Source organism: Octopus bimaculoides, chromosome 4 (assembly GCF_046866305.1).
Source record: "Octopus bimaculoides isolate indiv1 chromosome 4, ASM4686630v1, whole genome shotgun sequence".
NCBI classification, from domain to species: domain Eukaryota; kingdom Metazoa; phylum Mollusca; class Cephalopoda; order Octopoda; family Octopodidae; genus Octopus; species Octopus bimaculoides.
The window spans coordinates 45,067,620-45,088,968 of record NC_142931.1 but is presented as its reverse complement, the minus strand read 5'-3'; the positions used below and the strand labels follow the sequence as shown (position 1 = coordinate 45,088,968).

Genomic DNA, 21,349 nt, shown 5'->3' with positions numbered 1-21,349 from the left:
AATGCCCAACCTGAACAACAGCAGCAATTCATTGTCTGCAAGAGAGAATCATTGATATGGGTGATGAGAGACAGTTTGATATTGCGCTTTGTTGTAAAAGCATTCTTGGAACTTGTTAAAATTTATAAAGTTTAGCGAGATATTCTACTTATCTTAGTCAATGTAGTGAAAAACAGTTATTACTGGTTAACCTAATAAAAAAGTGTCTGAATTCTGAAACAGTTGTTCTATCAATTTCCTGAACTTGAAGTTTCTTTTTTCATTTTCCGAATCTCATTTATTAGTTATCTCAGCTGAAAGACTATTACATTGATTTTAAGAAGAACTTCTTGTATATACCATTCAGTTTTCATCTGGAAGATCAAATCTAATTTTCCTTCTGTTTTTGTTATTTTTCTTGAAAAGGAATATGTCTCTAGTTACAAATATTCATTAAATGATTACTGTGTATGATTTTGATAATAATAATGATTGTTTCGAATGTAGGTACAAGGCCATCAGTTTTGAAATGTGGGGTTTAGCCAATTACATTGACCCCAGTGCTGGACTGGTACTTTATTTTATTGACCTAGGAAGGATCCAAGGCAAAGTTGATCTCAGCATTATTTGAACTCAGTGCATAAAGAACCTGAACAAATACCACAAGGCATTTTGTCTGATACTCTAATGATCTTGTCATTCCACCACTCTATATTTCTAATTTCAAGACAATGCCAGCAGTTTTGATAGGTCAGGGTGGAGGTGGCTGGTTAGTTGATTATATCGACCCCAGTACTTGACTGGTACTTTATTTTGCCAGCCCTGAAAGAATGAAAGACCAAGTTGACTTCAATGAAATTTGAATTCAAAATCAAAATGCAAAGAAATCCTGCAATGTATTTTATTTGGTATTCAGTATTTACTTGAACCATTTCTCACATCTGATAAAAAGGTACAAATTTGAAGGAGGACAATGATGTAGTCAGTTTGATTAGTACCAGCAAAAACCTAATACTTTTTATTGTAGTTGTTATGTAGCATAGGACTTCTATTTTGAAGATTTATAATCAACAGTGTTTCAACTGTGGCTGTTTATTTTCAGGTGTTTTGTATCTAGAATTACATTATTCAAGATATTAATTCTTTTTCAAGATTATAGGGTGTGATTTAAGGGGAGATTTGGTTGTTACTTCTGGTAGGTCAAGCAACTACATAGGCTTAGGAGTTTTTTCACTGGCTTATACTTATTTTTATCAAACTTGTAATTAGTAAAAAGCAATGTCAACTCTATTGTGATTTAAATTCAGGATGATTTGGTGTCCTACCATTTCTTCACTAAAATGAAAATAATCTAAAAGCTGTTACATTTTCATAGTTAGCATACAAGTTGCCATGTTTTAAATTACCATATTGTTTACTGTAGTTTTCTCTCTTTTGTGATAATGATAACAACAACAACAACAATATTCCTTTCTAGAATAGACACAATGCCTGAAATTTTAGAGAGAGTGCTAATCTCAGTGCTCAACTGGTACTTATTTTATTGACTTCAAAAGAACGAAAGGCAAAGTTGACTTTGATTACATTTGAACTCAGAATCTAAAGGCAGACAAAATGTTGCTGAGCAATGTTAATGATTCTGCCAACTCACTACTGCCTTTATTATTATTATTATTATTATTATTATTATTATTGTTGTTGTTGTTATATGAAGGCAGCGAGCTTGCAGAAACATTAGCACGGCAGGTGAAATGCTTAGCAATATTTTGTCTGTCTTTACATTCTGAGTTCAAATTCTGCCGAGGTCGACTCTGCCTTTCATCCTTTTGGGGTTGATAAATTAAGTACCAGTTGCGCATTGGGGTCGATCTAATCGACTGGCCCTCTCTCTAAAAATTTCATGCCTTGTGCCTAGAGTAGAAAAGATTATTATTATAGACATTGCACAGTATACAATATCGTGAGGTTGATTGAAGATATTGTGTCTTCCGGGGGTTTGTACTGTTTGTCAAGTCACAACAAGGACCTCAGACAGACAGTACTTTACACAATATGCGTGCAGTTCCAAGGAATGCCGACATTTGCAATACGTCTAAATTGTAGGGTATCTCTAAGGTTTTCAGAGGGTTTTTCAGATTGGGTGGTATTGAACCCAATGCTCCGATGACAATAGGGATAACCTTTATGTTCGACTCTTGTAGCTGCCACATCTTAGCGATCTCAATTCTCAAGTCTTCATATTTATCAATTTTCCTCTTTCGTTCATGATGTGTTGATCTCCTGGCACTGCTACATCGATTATTAGGCACTCTTGTCCCTCCTAAAGTTTACTATATCTGGCCTTCAGTGCTCTAACACTTTGTCTGTCTGGGAATCAAAGTTCCAGAAGATTTTTGCCTTCCCCTTTTCATCCATTTCATTTTCTGGTGTATGTTGGTACCAAGCACCCGTAACCTCATGTCCATACTTACGGCATAGTAGCCAGTGGAAGTTTTGGGCTACTTTGTCATGTCTACACTTGTACTCTTTCTGCGCAAAACTTTCACTAGCACTAATAATGTGAGTCACACTTTCGACCCTCTTCCCACACATTCTGCAGAGGTCCGATGCACTTGCGTAGTATATATTCTTTTTCACTGAGTTTGTGTTGTATATTATTATTATTATTATTATTATTATTATTATTATTATTATTGGCAGAAACTAGTTTGTCACATCCATATTGTGCAATTAAAAAGAAATAAGAGTAATAGTTATAATGATTTTTATGGGAGGGAACTATCAATTATATTGATCCCAGTATTTGACTGGTACCTATTTTATTGATTCTGGAAGGATAAAATCCATTTTTTCATTTTGGTATGAACTTACATAAGAATAAAAAAAAAAAATAAATAAAAAGAAATGTGTTAGGAAGAAAAATAAATGTCATTAATATACGTCAGACATAATCTTGTGCTTAATTAATTATTATTTTTTTTAAGAAGTAGCTTTTCCTTGTATTTTTCACAAACATAATTGTTTTATCTTCTACAGATTATCCTGTCACCTTTGTTTGTTCTGAAGTCCCATCTGCCTGTACCACTCTACATTGATTTAGAAACACCAAAGCTAGGAAAGTTACAGCAAATTGAAATCCCAAGTGAAGGCCAGCCTTTTCAGCTGTCTTGTCTAGGTGGCGACATTGTACATTCCCTAACATTTCAACTAGGGTAAGTTTGAATTAGATACGAAGTTCACTAGATACTAGTTCCCTGACTGTAGCCTTAGTTCGTCTCCATCTGATGTGCTCCATCTCCTTTTGGTGACATTATTGAATCTTTAGTAATAGGCAGTAGCAGAATGGTAGAAATCTATAGAGGTCTAATGTCACTGCATTTGAAAAGCTGTACAGTTTAAGTGCCATTTAGCATTATGTTATCTCCTCTAAAAATATATAGTTTATTTAATGATAATCAGTTCCTGTTTTACTATGGTCCATTTTACTACAAGAGGTTATAATTTGTAACCACCCTTACTATGAAGTTATATTTTAAATATCATGGCCGTTGCCAGTACTGCCTGACTGGCCTTCGTGCCGGTGGCACGTAAAAAGCACCCACTACACTCTCTGAGTGGTTGGCGTTAGGAAGGGCATCCAGCTGTAGAAACTCTGCCAAATCAGATTGGAGCCTGGTGTAGCCATCTGGTTTCACCAGTCCTCAGTCAAATCGTCCAACCCATGCTAGCATGGAAAGCGGACGTTAAACGACGAACGACGACGACTCATGGAATGTATGGTTTAGATATTAATTGGTCATAATAAAATCATGAATGTAGACAGTGCTAAGATTGTATTGTATCCTTGATTTAAAAGATAAATGAATAAGAACTATTCTCAACTTCATAATGGAATGATTTGTGTGTGTGTGTGTGGGTGCATGAGGGGAGATAATATTTTAACTCTAGACATAGTATGAATATCAAAATATTCAGAACTGGGTTTACGTATCTTAAAATGGACAAACGCATTACTAAATATTAAAACAAATATGCTTGAGAGTTCTCTGTTTCTGGAAACTTTAATATTGCACTAATTTAAAGTTTAAATATTAAAAAGATATTATTTTAGAAATGAGGAAAAACATAATAAAAGGACTGTTTTCACTATTACCCTAAGTTTTCGTAATACTATTGCCATCAACAGATTATTCCCTCCTGTATTACTCGCTGAAATCTCTTTCCCTCTCTCTCTCTCTCTATCACTCAACTATATCCCTACCATCGCCAATTCTCTCACATTACTCTCTTTATCATTCAATTGTAACATATATCATTCTCTTTCCAATGCATTACCCTTTTTACCATCACCCTGTCTCTTTCTTATCATTCTATTCCCTCTTCACACTGTTCATAATGTTTTTCTATTAACTAGCCTTATCAACAACTAGCATATTTTTGCCTATTACCATCTTTCTTCCCATCCTAATCTTCTGTAATCTTCTTGTCTTGGTTCTCTCTCCTTCATCATTTTCTCTTTTATTCATCCTTTCAATCACATTGCCTTGAACCAAGACATTATAGAATAAAGAGAACTTGTTAATCTTGTCTGGAAGAAGGTACTCTCTCTAGTGCTGGTGCTATGAAAAAATTCCCCAGTACACTTTGTAAATTGGTTAGTAAATGAACAGAGACAATGTTGAGAGGACATTTTAATGTTGTTAAGGACAAGATAAGCTTTACCAGTACTGGCTGGTGCCATTATAAAATTCACTCTGTACACATTGTAAAGTGGTTGGTGTTAGGAAGGGCATCCAGTCATAAAAATGAGAAAAAGAGAAACACATATTTATTAAAGTAATCATAGTTACACGCAAAAAATGGATTGGTCACTCTTTTGATGATTGGTCTATCACAGCTAACACCGGTCTAAAAAGAAATGTTGCTCACTTTGATTGTTGTTCTGTCATAATTGTTTTCCTCATTACTTTAGACAAGTTTTTGTATCTTCCCTTCAGAGAAAACTTGCAAAAATCAACGCCAGCCATGGCCATCTCAACTGGAATGATAGAACAAGTTAAAAGAGCTCCCGTAGTAAATCCTATAAACATTGAAAACTTGCTTGTTGATTGGCAGAAGGATATAGCACCACCAAAATGGCCATACATTAAGATTCATGATAAGTAAGTGCTTTTATATTATATATATAAATTTTCTCTGTACCTGGTGATTTGTTCAAATTTTCACAGAGCAGTTTCAGGAAAATAATGAAATTTGTGAACATATGGACATCGTTAAAATTTATGTTCTTATGCAAAATAATTGTTTCAGGCTAATTTTTCCCTTTGACTAAAGCGTAATGTTCAAATCATCATCATCATCATCTAGTTGAGCTTGCTCAGACATTTTTAACATTCCATCCATTTTCGTCTTGCATTAGTTGAGGGAGGTCTTTGGGGAGGTATTCGGTGTCTCTGATGAGTTGATCTACATACACTGTGTTCTGATGACCTGCTCGAGTAAGACCATGCTTTCACATCCATAGTAGTAAGTCACTTACCTGCTCTTGTTTAGCTTGCCAGCAATGTCCCACAAAGTGCCTTTTCCTTATAATGATGGTAACTGTCAGATCTTCATACAGCTGTTTCTTGATCGGATGCGTTTATCTGAGATATGTTTAAGACTGCTCTTAACATTTAGGTGTAAGTTCCATCTAGCTTGGATTCCAGTTTTTTGGTAAGCATCCAGACTGTTGCTCTGTATGCAACAAGGACTGATACTACTGTTGCACAGAAAATATTGTAGTAACACCAAATTCATTGCAATCAATAAAGATCCGTCACTAATATCAGTGGATACTCCCATCAATCAAGTTGATGATTTCATGAACGTCAGTTCTGCGATAGCCTCAATTGAAAAGGATGTAAAAACTCAGACAGTCAAAGCATGGTTGACCCTAAAGAAACTGGATGTTGTCTAGAAATCAATTCTGTCAGACAACATTAAAAGGAATTTTTCTGTGCAGCAGTAGAGTCACTCTTTTTATGTCAAGTAATATCCTGGAAGCTTACCAAAAAACTGGAATCCAAGCTAGATAGAACAAATAAAGTCCATAAACTACCCCAGAGTCACTTAGCTTTGGTAAAATATTATCTGTTTGTGAAGAAGTAGTTTATGTACTTAACCAGTGTTTGATAATTGCCAAATTATTTCTTCAAAATTTTAATTCTGTTGAATTTCCTTTGGTTTATAAATCACAGAATTGATTAAATTTGCTGTTTTTACTTATGCAAATAATCAATATTCTTTATTTCTTATGAAATCTCACAAAATTTTCAAATGGAAATATGTTCAAAAAGTATTTTTACCATGTCACCACTAACATCATTCCTGCTTTGCAACATATCTAAGTACCAATCAGTTGAGAGACAATATGTTTTGGTCATATTGGCTGTTTGCTCAATTTATTGTTTTGAGAGGACACTTTAGACTTGCTGAAGATAATAACTCCTTGAGGGCTGGTGCCATGATAAAATGCACCCAGTACCCACTGTAAAATTTTTTTTCGATAGGAAGTGCATCCAACTACACACAGCAAATCAGAAGTAAAATGCACTAGTGAGCAATAACTCTAAATAAGAACCGATTTGTACTTGATGGCCTGTCCAATTTATGGCTGCATAGAAAGATTACAAAATGATGATGATGATGTTTGTTTCCTTTATTGTTTTATTGTTAACTCAATGTATTAATCGATTTTGAGTGTCCACTGGTGTGTCTCAAAGCAAAAAAATAACTTAATATGTTTAACTTTTTCGTCTGATTACAAAGCACATTGAAAAAAAATTGATTTTACATTTTCCAGAATGTTAGATATTATGCATACATTCCATTTTCAATGTGTCATATGTTGGTTGGACTATCATCATCTTTCCATGCTTGCAAAGATCAGATGAAATTTATTGAGGAAGATATTTTGCAACCAGCTGTTCTTCCTTTTGCCAATCCTCATCTGTTTCCAAGGAAAATAAATCTTCCTCCATGGCCAGACATGTTTTCATGGAAGATTGCAAACTAACAATACAACATGTATGATAGTGATATTTGTTGTACAACTACTACATGATATCAAAACAATGTGTCTGTACTCTTATCTCAACTGAAAAAGTGTTTATGTAAACAAGCACATACACGCATACACCACACACACACACACACACACACAAGATAGGCTTTCAGCATCCATCTCCAAATCTACTATCAAGAGTGTGGTCATCCTTGGGGTGTAATAGAAGTTAATTGCTCATATATATATATATATGTGAAGAGTCATGGGTAAGGCCAGAACAATGCAAAGTAAATGCAAGGCAAATGCCAAGAAAACAAATATATGAATTAATGTAGACTTACCTTGCATTCAATATTTCAGGGTTATGACCCCATTTTCAAGAAACTAACGAATGTTACCATTGGCAAGGTGTCTACATTATTTCATATAATTGTTTTCTTGGGATTTGCCTTGCATTTACTTCACATTGTTCAGGCCTTACCCATGATCCTTTATACAATATATTCTACACCATGCTTCGTAGTAATTATTCCATTATAATATATATAAAATATTTCTTTCTCACTTAACTATCTCAGAAGTAATATAAATAATACTAAAGTTGTCTTAATAATAGATTATATCTTCAATTTTGCTCCATAGTTTATGAGTCAATTGTGTTAGGAATAATACAAATATTGTGTGTTTACTAGATTATATCTTTAATTTCAATCCTTACAAAATGTTATATACTTGTACTGTAACAGAATAATAGAGATTTCAGGTGTTTATTAAGTTCCTCATCTCAGCGGAATAATGAACGCACTGTCAGTGTATATCCAAAATGATAGTGTTTATATATGTAATGCAAGGAGCATTTAAACATATGTGGAAAGAAAAAGCAAAGAGAAAAGGCCATTGACTAATATAATTTAGATAATTTCTGTAAGTAGGGGAAACAACCCAAACATGTTTCGGTATTATGATTTCATCAGTGAAGTGAAGCATTGAAGTTGTGATAGAAAAATCACCAAATAAAGTTTCAAGATTGTAAAAAAATTTAATCGTTCAGAAAACATACCCAGTTTCCTGAGAACCTGTTTTTATTTAATTGAGTGTGTTATAATGTTTTTAAAAAATTTTTTTTTTATGTTATGAATTTCAGGTATCGAGATGTTGTTCCAGTTAAGGAATCCAGTAACTATAACCATGCTATATCAGTGTCAGGTTCCATAAGCAGCAAACCCGCTTCATCCAAAGTTGATGCATTTAGTATTGATGTTGATATCAGCCTGACTGAATACTGGCCTGGATGCAGCACCGTGTTGTTAGACATAGTGCCATCATACCTCCTCACTAACAACACAAACATACCTCTTGTTGTTATTTCACCTCATAATCAACAATGGAATGTCCCATGTGGTGCTACCTTCACACCTACTGGAATTCAGGTATTTTGAATGTTTTTTTTTGTTTTTCTTTTTTCAATCTTTATTTTTTTTTTTGTCTTGCTTAATAGCTTAACCCTTTAGCTTTCAGATTATTCTGTCAAATGCAATGCTTATATATTCACATTATTTTGAGTCACTCATATATTATCTTATTGCTTTCAGATTTCAGTGATGTGACTGTGAAAGACAATGTTGGGTGGGTGTGAGGGGCTGGATCTGGTCAGTTTGAACATAAAACAGGTAGAATATTTGAGCTAGTTAGGTCTGGTTTAAATGCTAAAGGGTTAATGATGTGTGTATGTGTGTGTATGTGTGCATGTGTGTATTTTACAACTTAATTAGAAGAGGAATACAGTACTGTAAAGGAGGAAGTTACTCTCAGATTAGTGGGTCTCCAACCCCAATGCTTTTATCTTTTTAATCTGCACTAAAGGTTTACAGGGGACAAATGTGTTAATTACATTAAAATATATATATGAGTGATGTGTGTGTGTGCGTGCATATATATATCATCATTGTTTAACGTCCGCCTTCCATGCTCGCATTGGTGGGACATATATATATATATATATAATACAAATAATATGTGAGTATATGCATATATACATACATGTATGTACATACCTACATCTACATGTATATATAGATGCATATCTGGGTACAGGACGTTACAAAAATACGTGGACAAAATGAGAAATAGAACATAAACAGAGCACAGAAAACACACAGGCCACATAGAGAACATTTCTTTCATCAGCTGCCACCATTCTAAAACTAAGCGTTTCGAAGAGTTAGGGCAGGACGCATAGTTAGAATGGCTCTTCTCGCGGAAACAAATTAAATTTGTAGCGCGGAGGAATGTAGTGGCGAACAGAAAACAAGACAGGAAAACGAAACAGTGAAAATAAACAAGAAGGGCTATAAGGCCAGATGTGAAAAAAATATATATGTATACTGAACGCTGTGATGTGACGAACTAGAAGGAAGAGAGAAGAAGAAAGTTCGTGCGATCTTGGCAGTGGCCAAGATAGGAAAGGAAGAAGTAGCCGGACACATGTGACCAGCGAGAGGTAAGGAGAAAGAGTGGTAGAGGGAGAAAAAACGGGGAGGAAGTAGAATATAGGTGAGCAACGAGAGACATGGAGGAAGAGAGAGAGTTATTGGAGTGAAGGGGAGAGGCGAAGAACAACAGAAGGAAGATCGAGATCGAGAGCGGGAGAAAGATACAAAGATAGATAGAGTTGCGTCAGAAATATAAAGTTAAAACTTACTTGAGAGAGAGAGAGAGAGAGAGAGAGAGAGAGAGAGAGAGAGAGAGAGAGAGAGAGAGCCAATGGAACAAAGGACAGGCCTAGAAGAGTTGAGGTAGCATGGGACTGTATCAGATAACCAGAAGGGTATATATAGCCAAAGCAGTAGCAGAAATGAAGAAGTTTGCCAATGTTCAGCAATGTGAGGACCAAAGAACTGAAGTATTTGGGATTGCATGACAGTGTGTGAGAGAAAACTGTGATGTCATAGGAGAGAAATGTGTCTGCATGGATGATGGTGCCCTTGCATTTAATGATTCTGCAAAGAAAGAGGCTTGGAGAAGCCATTATAAAAGCTGCTGAATGTGGAGAACGAATGGGAGGAGGAGAGTCTGCCAAAGGTCGACCTGTTCTGTGTTAAACCCTTCTTTCACACACTAACTTATCATATTCCAGTATAAAGCCACCTCCCTATCTACTGTAACCCTATGGAAGAGGAAAACTAAAGGAGACTTGGGTAGATGGAGTGAAAGCTGCTTCCAGGATGCAGAACTTTGTAAAGGAAATGATGAATGACTGCAACAGGTGGAGAGTGAAACAAGCAAAATATATTTGTTCAGCTTCTAGTAGACTTACTTCTTTGGTAATAATAAGATCAGATTGATTCAAAATATGGTCATTTAAGGGTAGATGTTGTTCTTGCAATTTTGATCCATAATTTGTTTGTTATATTAGATGCTGAATTAGTTGTGATCTGCTTGTTGTTTTCCTTCAGGTCAGTGCTGGTATAGTAGTTCAGGCCTATGATTAAAAAAATTCCTGAAATGACTATCTATGTATTTTTAACAGGCAGAGTGTACACTGGGTACGGTTATCCAGTGTGTACTTTATAAGTCACTTGGGTCTGTTTTGAGGAAAATTTGATTGCTATTTCTTGTAGGTTGAAGACCTCCCTCCCCTTCTCTCTGTCTCTTCTCTGTTTAAAATTCTTGTGAATGTTTACATACTTTTAGCACAACTGCCAGAAACCAGCACTGGATCTGTGGGACTGTTACTCTCTATAGATAGGTGTTCTATCCAATGGAAGATAGAACACCTATCTCCTCCCATGGTTTGAATGGCTGAAAGTTAGAAGATAATCACCAGCCTTTTCAAGAAATTTTTGAGCATCCTAAAACACACAGGGGTCTGCTCAGCTAGGACTGACTGGGGACTAAACAACAACACCTAAAGATCTCTCTCTCTCTCTCTCCTTTTTCATTCCACTCTTTCATTTTACTTCTTTTCAGTTCTTCATTATTTCTTTTCTATCATTATATCATTGTTGTCGCTATTTTCCCCTCTCACACATTCAAACATGCATATACTCTTTCTACCCCTCTTACCTTGCACTCTCTCTCACTTTCATTCTCACAGATTATGTCGTATAAAATACAGTGAACAAAATTTTTTTACATATTTGCTTTTAAAAATGATAATTTTTTTTTTTTTTTTCTTACTTTATTTTCCATGTTTCTTTCAGGAATATTTCCAGCTTGGTCTTCAGTCTTACAGTGAATTGTTTACATCTGGGAAAATACCACTCTCTGACGAAGAGGTTGCAGCTAGGAGGTACCGAACAGATATTGGTGAAACATTGTATACAGATGGCTTTGTACACACTGCGATTTTCTCTGATATGAAAGCTGGCAACAAAGTGGTAACCTTAAGTTGTCTTTGTTTCTATCACTTATTGATTATTGCATTACTCTTTCATGTTCTAAATGACCTTTAGCTCTAGAACATTACTCTATAAATGGTATAGGACTAATGGAGCATTCTTGTCATTACTGGTTGTGTAAATGAATGCATTCAATAATATTAAATGATTAAAGAAGAGAGATATTTAACAATCTTGATTGTATTTGTATTGAGATACATTTTCTAATATATTACAATAAATTTTTTAAATTATTGAGAATTTGAGGGGATTTTGTAAAATAACTGACATTCTTATTAAGTTTTTATTTGGGACACAACAAAAGGATTTTTTTATGAAACTAGGTGGTTTAAATTTAAATATGAACATTTTAATATTGATGGTGTTGATATTAAACATACTGGGGTCAATCTAATTGACTGCCCCACCCCCTCAAAACTTTTGTGCTTAGAGTAGAAAAGAATATGGATGGTGTTGATATTAAACAAGCTAAATCATTTCATAGATGATTAGTAATAACACATATACTTATCATTCATACATATAAATGTACATGTATTTTTTCATTAATTACTGAAAAAAATAAAAGATAAGAGATATATGCATGTTTGAAGAGAACGCAATTTAAGTAAGCTATTCTACTCTGAAATATGAATGTATTTCATATATATATATATATATATATATTAGCAATGGAGGCAGTATTAATTCCAAGAGGTACTATTTACCCACACTTAAACATGGTTCATGGTGTCTACCGCAATATAGTTTGTTCTAACAGAACGTTGACGTTTAAGTGAGGATAAGTATTTTTCTATGTTGCTTCTTGAAACTTATAGCTTGTATTTCTGCATGCACAAATTCACACCTACACTACACACATATATAGCCAGTGTCCACGATCACAGTGTATGTGTACATATATATGTATTATCATCATTACTTTACATCTGCTAGCATGGGTTGGATTAGTTTTCAATATCTGAATCAGTTCTTATTTGAAGTGACTGCTCTCTTAGACGAGTCAAAAGCTTCTGACTCATTTGTATGTTCTATTTTTGACATGTTTTCTATGGCTGAATACCCTTCCGAACAACCATCTACTTTACAGTGAATACCTGATGCATTTTATCATGGCACCAGCACTAGATTGGTTTCCATGACCTCTGCAAGACTAAGAAATTCTCTCTCTCCTCTATATTGTCTCAGCTCTTTCAAGCCAAACATGACCAAAGAGGGTGAATAGAAGAGAGAGTGATGTCCAAGAAAGTGAAAGAAGAAACAATATGAGCATGAAGTGGAAAAATAGGGATAAGACTGAGGGGATGGCGGGGAGGGAGTAATGGTAGACAGACAGTGATAGCTACATGTTGTAGCAGAAGCTGTAAGAGCAGTGTGGTGGAATTGGGAAAAAAGTTGTCTTGGGGTTAAAATTATGGTTAAAAGTGAGCAAATGATGAATAGCAACAGAAATTGTTGATGTAGACTGACAGTGATAGATGTTATTGAAGAGTCTTATGAGTTAGAGAGATTAATGGTTAGTGGTAATGATAGGGGATGCAAGATACAGACAGGTTCATTATGCAGGCAGCATGATGGAGATGACGTGGAGTGACGGAGGGATAATGGTATAGGGGAGATACAGTGATAAAGGGTAGCAATGGTGGTGGGATTGAATATGAACAGATCAAAGGATTTGAAACCATGTATAGCCATTTGGAAGATCAGAATTCTCTGTATTCAGATTATAAAACATTGCATAAAAACATTTGACTGTCTGTGAGGGAGAGTGTTCCGGTGTTTTGTTTTGTATTTATGTGTATTACACATCTTTGTAATTATGTGTGGTTCCTTTTGTGCATTTACGTATCGATGTACAAAATGTAAATCATTAAGATAAGAGAATATTTGGGGAGGATATAGTATATTTTCATCCAAAATTCTTTTGATGTTTTATTGTGTTTTACATAAATTGTATTGTAGAGATTTAGCTCCTACATTCAGCCTGTTGCATGATTTTTGAAAGTTAAATCATATTTTTGGAAAGGATACCTATTTTAGAAATGGCATGGTCACAAGCAAGAATGCTGGCTACGTAAATTACATTGGGTCTAAGCAACGTGGACATATATCTTCATGTTCAGAACGGTATATTTAGGAGTTGTAGCTTCTCAGTGTTTCTAGCCTCATCCAAACAGAATTAACCAGGAATAGTCAACAACAGAAACTTTTTACATTTTAATTTTACTAGCTTTTCATTTACATGATAACATATGTGATACACTAAAGATAGTCCAAGCTCTTGTTTAATACTTCTGATATTTATACCATGATATTTTAATTCTTTCATTTCAGGCTTATTTCTTCACTGTGAATTCATCAGTACATCACAACATAAGGGTTATTACTGTGTCAGAACGGTTCTCTCTTACAAATCTAAGTGGAACCCCCTATCAAATACAAATGGTCTGTGTTCCATTGGGTGTTGGTAAGGTAAGTGCCCTTTGTTTTAGGAATCCTGTAACTGTACTATTTGGTCACAATTTCAAATCTTTCTGCAACAGTTATTTTACTCTCTGGCAAAGTTACATAATCCTGTTTGCCTTTAAATGTCTGGATAATAATGTAGTTTCACTTTTAGATTATGATTGAATTTTCAGAAATCTCTCAATTGTATTAACACAGAAAAATAGCTATAAAAGGATGAAAGGAAGACATAATCAACTACCACTGTTGTCCTTACCATTTCTGTATTTATATCCAAATAACAAGCCTAATTGGGTGTCATTGCCTGATCTGCTATAAACAGCAGCAAAATGTCCCTCAGATTACATCCTATAGTCTTTTTAAAAAGTACACATTAGATTATGCAGTTGTAGATACAATGTATCTGAATAAAAGATAGGATGGTCACAATCTACTCTCCTTGACCATACGTCTTCTTGGTTAGAGCTGAAATAACTGAGATACTTTTAATATACTAAGTTTCTCTGCAATATTTCACTCCTGGCAGAATCATTAGCATGCCAGGTGAAATGCTTAGCAGCATTTTGTCCATCTTTACATTTTGAGTTCAAATTACCCTGAGGTCAACTTTGCCTTTCATCCTTTCAGGGTCAATAAAATAAGTACTAGTTGAACACTGAGATTAGTGTAATCGACTGACCCTTCACCTAAAATTGCTGGCCTTGTGCGAAAATGTGAAACCAATATTTCACTTAGTTGCTACATTATTTAGTTTGAGCTTTATCAGACCATAAAATCTTCTTTTATTGCTGCTTTCTATCTGCCCTCTCCTCCACTGGACACAAGCTGTGGTGTAGATATCCTCTTTGCATCAACTTGGTTCTATGTTCAACCCTCAGGTTGAGCAATTTTCTGTGAAATTTAACAAACAAAAATCGCATGAAAGCAATTACACACACATGCACACATACACACACAAATCATCATCATCATCATTTAATGTCCACTTTTCCATACTTGCATGGGTTGGGCAGAATTTATTGCAGCAGATTTTTTGTGAATGGATTCCCTTCTTGTTGCCAATCCTCATGTTTTCAAGGATGGTCATATTTTGCCATGGCTAGACATGTTTCTCGTGGAAAACTGGAAATGAACAATGTTGCTTATATGACGATGGTGTGCATTTACAATCATCACATGATGTGATGGGATTCATACATACATATAAATGTGTGTGTATGTATACAGAGTGCATAAGGTATTTGAGGACATACCTTTTTGGGTCATTGCTGCATTTTTTGCTAACTCTGTACAATCTTTGTTTTAGAAAATAATAATGACAGACCCTCAGCTTACTCAAGAAATGAAGATGCATGCTGCTATTGTGGTTATAAAGGCTCAGCATAGCGATTTAGAAATATCTCAGTTTTTAAAAGTTGCCAGATCTTTCATCTACAAAGTTTGTAAGGAGCTAGAGACTGAAGATGGAAATGTATCACCAGTATCAAAGCATAAAAAAGCATTCTAAATGCTCTGAAATCATCAGAACACCTGAATTTATCCAGCAAGTTCAACAGACCATTGATTACAATCCCAGAAAGTCCATGAGGTCAATTGCAAAAAATCTCCATGTGTCAGAAGGAACAGTCAGAAATGTTGTCCACGAAGACATCAGATATAAGTTTTATATGATGAGGAAAGGTCAATTTGTCAGAAAAAGCAAAAGAAAATCACTACATCAGATCTAAAAGGCTCTTAAACAAACTGAAAAATCCAGCTGGAGAAGATTTAATTTGGTTTTTCTCGAAAGAGAAAAACTTCGCCCAAGATCAAAAAGTTAACAGAAGAAATGACAGATGGTTATGTGCAGACCCTTCTGAAGTTCCAAGTGTTATGCATACAAAATTTCCTGCAACAGCCATGGTTTTAGGGGTTGTCAGCAATGAAGGACATGTGATGCCTCCTTACTTCTTTCCACAAGACCTTAGAGTTAACTCTGCTGCCTACATTGAGGTACTGGAAATAATTGTTAAGCCCTGGATAGACAGTTTATGCAATGGAAGGCCATATGCATTTCAGTAAGACTCTGCACTATCACACATGGCTCTAGTAACACAGGAATGGATGGCTGAAAATTTTCATGATCACATAACCCCTAACATTTGGCCTCCTAATTCCCCAGATCTCAATCCACTGGACAATTACATGTGGAGCGTTGTTTAGAGAGAGGTCAATGAACACACCCATAACACCAAAGGTTCTTTGAAAGCTGCCATAGAGTAATGTCCAAAATGAACCAGGACCACTTGATTCGAGCATGGAGATGGTTTAGATCTCATATAAAAGCAGTTGTTGAAGCTGAAAAAGGTGGCTTTATTGAATAACATTATAGAAAGAAGGTTTATTTTTTATCTTCACAGCATTTTTTGATAAATAAAGTTATTATCTGTTATTATATATGTTTTTTTATAAACATAAATCTGTCCTCAAATATCTTACGAACCCTGTATATATATATATATATATATATATATATATATATATATATATATATATATATATATACACACACACACACACACACACACACACACACACACACAAACATGCTTCTTTCAGTGTCTTCTTACAAAATCTCACAACGCTTTGATCATCCTTGGGCTATAGTAGAAGACACTAGCTCAGATGTTGCACAGTGGGAATAAACTCAAGACTACATGGTTAGGAAGCAAGCTTCTTAACCATACAACTATGTCTGTGCCCATGCACACACACACATGTAAAGTGAAGATGCGTCCATCATAGATATATATATCAAAATAAATGAGAGACAGGCCTTTGTGTGTATCTGATTTAGTGTGTGTATATATATCTTAACTCATTTATGTTGGGAAAAGATATACATATTGACAAGAACACTGAGAAACTGGTGTGGTTGCACAAAAATACCTTGTATTTATTTTACATAAATTACACAGATACCTCTTGTTCTTGTTATTGGAAATACAGTAAACCATCGACTGATTGGAAACCTATAACCAATAACACTGTTGTTCACAAAATACATGGTAAAAATACAAAAAAGAAAAACTGACTCTTGTTTTGTTATGTTCATTAAAATCACCACTGGTTTTCTTAGACTGGCTGCTGCTAAGTTGCAGAGTTAAGTTCATATTGAACACTTGCAATCGTCATCATTTAGCACCTGCTTTCCATGCTGGCATGGGTTAGACGGTTTGACTGAATCTGGTAAGCTGGAGAGCTTACCGGGTTCCAATCTGATTTGGCATGATTTCTATAGCTGGATGCCTTTCCCAACACCAACCACTCTCAGAGTGTAGTCGGTGCCTTTTACACTTCCTCCAGCATGGGTGCCAGTTATGTGACACTGGCATTTGCCACAACTATGCTTTCACTTGGCTTGATGAGTTTTCTCAAGCACAGCATATTATCAAAGGTCTTGGTTACTTAGCATAGCCTATCTGAGGTCCCATGTTCAAAGGATGCTTTTTCCATTCCACCAGCATGGGTGCCTGTTACATGACACCAGCATTGGTCAAGACTACAGTTTCACTTGGCTTGACAGCTCTTCTCAAGCACAGCATATCGTGAAAAGGTCTCAGTCATTTGTCATTGCCTCCGTGAGGCCCAATGTTTGAAGATCATGCTTCACCACCTTGTCCCATGTCTTCCTTGAATTCATTTCCCAGATAAGTTCTTGAGTTCACTTATGTTATAAATGCCTTTAGATTAAATGATTACATAACTTTCCATTTCCATTTTTCTAAAAAAAATTCTAATTGTCATGACCTTGTAAGGAAATGTTATTATAATGTTGAGAGCCCAGAATCTTCCCACATCTCATTGTGAGCTACTTTTTTCATTTGAACAAAATTACATTTATCATAGAAATTCTATAAACATCAGTAGTAATTGGTTTTGGAATTATTTCAGGTTACTCTCCCTACTGAAATAGAACAATGCATCGTTCCAAGTCACAGCCAGTCCAAAGATGCTGACAATTTGAGCCCACTATTGTCATGGACAGTCCTATTACAAGAGAAGCACCAAGGCATTGATTTCAATCAGAAAAACAATTTTGTTCATTACATTCGACTGCGAGAGATTGATAAAAGCAACCAACATCAATCCCATGAATTAGAGCCTACAGGTATTCTGAATGATTTTTGATAAACTTTATAAATTCTATTTTATTTTATTAATTCATTTAACTTCACTTAACCATTTACCATTCAGATTACTCTGTCAAATGCAATTCTTATTTATTCACATTCTTTTGAATTAATCATGGATTATCTCATAGCTTTGTAATTTCAGTGATGTGATAGGTTACTTTTAGAACTAGAAAAGCACTCAGAGAGCGCAGACCTCCATCAAGCAGCTCATTTCTACCCATATACATGCATGCTGAAAAATCATCCCATTTCCCAAACCAATGCCAGCAAAAACATAACCTCCTCCCGTACTTATCTCGACTATCGTCATCATCAACACTACCTCTGCTTTCACCACAATCACCGTCAAAACTACAATCACCACAATCAGTTTCTTTACACAGTTGAAAATCCATTATCCAATACTCATGGGACCGAGATTGTTGCAGATTTTTGATTTTTCTAATTTTGGAGTGCTTTATTAAAAAAAAAAAATTGCATCTACAAAACGTAATACTTTGAGGATAGAAACCAGGTCTAAACACAATAGCTTATAGACATACTCTGAATGTAGCTCTATATAAATCTTTACGTCCTGGTCCACCAGTCCTCAGTCAAATCGTCCAACCCATGCTAGCATAGAAAGCAGACATTAAACGATGATGATGATGATGAATCATTTCTTTTATACTTAAGACCATCAGAGATGTTAAGATATTAGCCTCTACCCACGTTGTCATGCTTTGATTAAAAGGTTACAGCATAGATTAGATTACTAAGATAAGTTTCGGCCGAAGTTGACTCAGGCCATGTCTAATTTAATAGCACCACCTGGAAGAGATACACAGTCAGCTCTGGGGAATCTATTCAAGCAGAGAGTTATTGTTTTCAGAGATATATCTGGGTGTGATTGGTTTATCTGGTATTTGTTGGGGGTAATCATCTAGGGATCGTTTGAATGCCGTGAAGTCACTTTCCTCCTTTATGTGTGTCTGGCACGATGTTGAAGAGAGCGGGGCCAATTGAGGTGAATTAGTTCTGTCATAGTGTTGTGATACGACATGAACATTTCTCTAGTGGACGGATGGCACAGGGGCCAAGCCTCGGACAAATTTTAAAGATGGGCAATGTTAATGGAATATTTTCCACGCCAGTGCCCCTGGACTGGCTCTTGTGCGGGGCCGTCATAAGATTTTCGAGAGAGATCGTTGCCGGTGCCCCTGGACTGGCTCATGTGTGGGCGACACATGAAATGTTTCGAGCGAGATCGTTACCAGTGCCCCTGAACTGGCTCTTGTGCGGGGCCGTCGTAGGATTTTCGAGAGAGATCGTTGCCGGTGCCCCTGGACTGGCTCATGTGCGGGCGACACATGAAATCTTTCGAGCGGGATCGTTGCCAGTGCCCCTGGACTGGCTCATGTGCGGGCGACACATGAAATCTTTCGAGAGAGATTGTTGCCAGTGCCCCTGGACTAGCTCATGTGCGGGCGACACATGAAATCTTTTGAGCGAGATCGTTGCTGGTGCCCCTGGGCTGGCTCATGTGCGGGGCCGTCGTAGGATTTTCAAGCGACATCGTTGCCAGTGCGCCTGGACTGGCTCATGTGCGGGTGACACATGAGGTTTTTCGAGCGAAATCGTTGCCAGTGCCCCTGGACTGGCTCATGTGCGGGCGACACATGAGGTTTTTCGAGCGAGATCGTTGCCAGTGCCCCTGAACTGGCTCTTGTGCGGGGCCGCCGTAGGATTTTCGAGCGAGATCGTTGCCGGTACCCCTGGACTGGCTCTTGTGTGGGTGACACATGAAATGCCCCATTTGAGCGTGACCGTTACCAGTGTCGCCTGGCTGGACTTTGTGGGATTTTCGAGCGAGATCATTGCCAGTGCCCCTGGACTGACTCTTGTGCGGGTGGCACATGAAGTGCACCATTTTGAGCGTGGCCGTTGCCAGTGCCGCCTGACTGGCCTTTGTGCGGGTGACACGTAAAAGCACCCACTACACTCTCTGAGTGGTTGGCGTTAAGAAGGGCATCCAGCTGTAGAAACTCTGCCAAATCAGATTGGAGCCTGGTGTAGCCATCTGGTTTCATCAGTCCTCAGTCAAATCGTCCAACCCATGCTAGCATGGAAAGCGGATGTTAAACGACGACGACGACGATACAGATGATATAGAGCTCACAGCAGCAGTGGAGAGAGCAAAGCCTGAGCTTTTTGAGTCGATCCCAGTAGTCAAGGCTTGTTATGTCATCCTCCGCAGACCTCCACCAAGCAGTTCATTTTAAAATAGATACGTGAGTAAAATTACTAATAGAGAAACGAAAATAAACTTTGGAAACAGCAACACCATCATAGGTTATGTAGAAACGATGAACATGTTTTCAGGGGAGATAATCAAAGAACGTAACATTTACTTCATGTAAAGTAGATATAACAAATGAAAACATCCTTCCAGAATCCATAAAAATTCCCGGATCACTACCAAAATTTCATCATCTTTTCCTTGTGTCATTACTAACTTTTCCTGCAAGTTTCATCAAATACCGTTCACAATATTTTTGGTTATTTTGCACACAGACGGACAAACCAACACCGATGAAAACATAACCTCCTTCCTTGGCGGAGGTAATAACACTGTAGGGTAGGTGTAAGAGGCTGGATCAGTGTGAACATAAAACAGAATAATTGGACCGGATATGTCTGGTTGAAATGTTAAAGAGTTAACTGTTTTTGCTGTAATTTTCAATCTCCATTTTTGTTTGTCTCCATAGATGATTCTGCTTGGTCTTTTCCTTTGAGAATAACTTCCAGTAAAGCTGGTGTTCGACTTACAGCTTCTGTGCCAATAAAAGCCAGCAGCTATGCAACAACTCGTCCTTTGGTTATCAGTGGTCACACAGATGAAGGACTTACTTACTTTGTGGCAGAGCAAGATAATTCTCCAGGTTGCTTGATTTCAAACTGTTGTTCTTTCCCAGTTACCTATGGACAGACTTTAATGAATCTCAGCATAAGTGGTATGGAATTTATATTCTTGGACATTGTTTTTATTTCATATATTTCTTTAATTAAGATAAATGGACATAAATTGTTTATACAGAATCTACAGTGTGAGTTAAATGCTTGTGGCGTTAGATATTGATTTAATTGGATGTTTCATTCTAATTAGAATAGTCACGTAAGACTCTGTCTGCTCATCAGCTTCACCAAATCATATCTTTATGACATTCTTACATGTGATGTTGAGGAGAAGGGTATTAGTGTGTATATGTGGGTGTGTTTCATAATTCATTATATTCTCAGAG

At 36.4% G+C, this 21,349-nt stretch overlaps 1 protein-coding gene across 2 annotated transcripts in view; it reads left to right on the top strand.

The window, feature by feature from the left end:
* LOC106884505 (intermembrane lipid transfer protein VPS13B) overlaps positions 1–21,349 on the top strand; it is a 127,202-nt gene that overhangs the window by 74,728 nt on the left and 31,125 nt on the right. For both annotated transcript variants that reach the window (XM_089350673.1, XM_089350674.1), the window contains exons 39-45: positions 3,016–3,191; positions 4,977–5,141; positions 8,172–8,457; positions 11,230–11,406; positions 13,762–13,899; positions 17,827–18,043; positions 20,816–21,061. In XM_089350673.1, the coding sequence (XP_089206799.1) occupies positions 3,016–3,191; positions 4,977–5,141; positions 8,172–8,457; positions 11,230–11,406; positions 13,762–13,899; positions 17,827–18,043; positions 20,816–21,061 (1,405 nt within the window). The remainder of the gene's footprint in view (positions 1–3,015; positions 3,192–4,976; positions 5,142–8,171; positions 8,458–11,229; positions 11,407–13,761; positions 13,900–17,826; positions 18,044–20,815; positions 21,062–21,349) is intronic.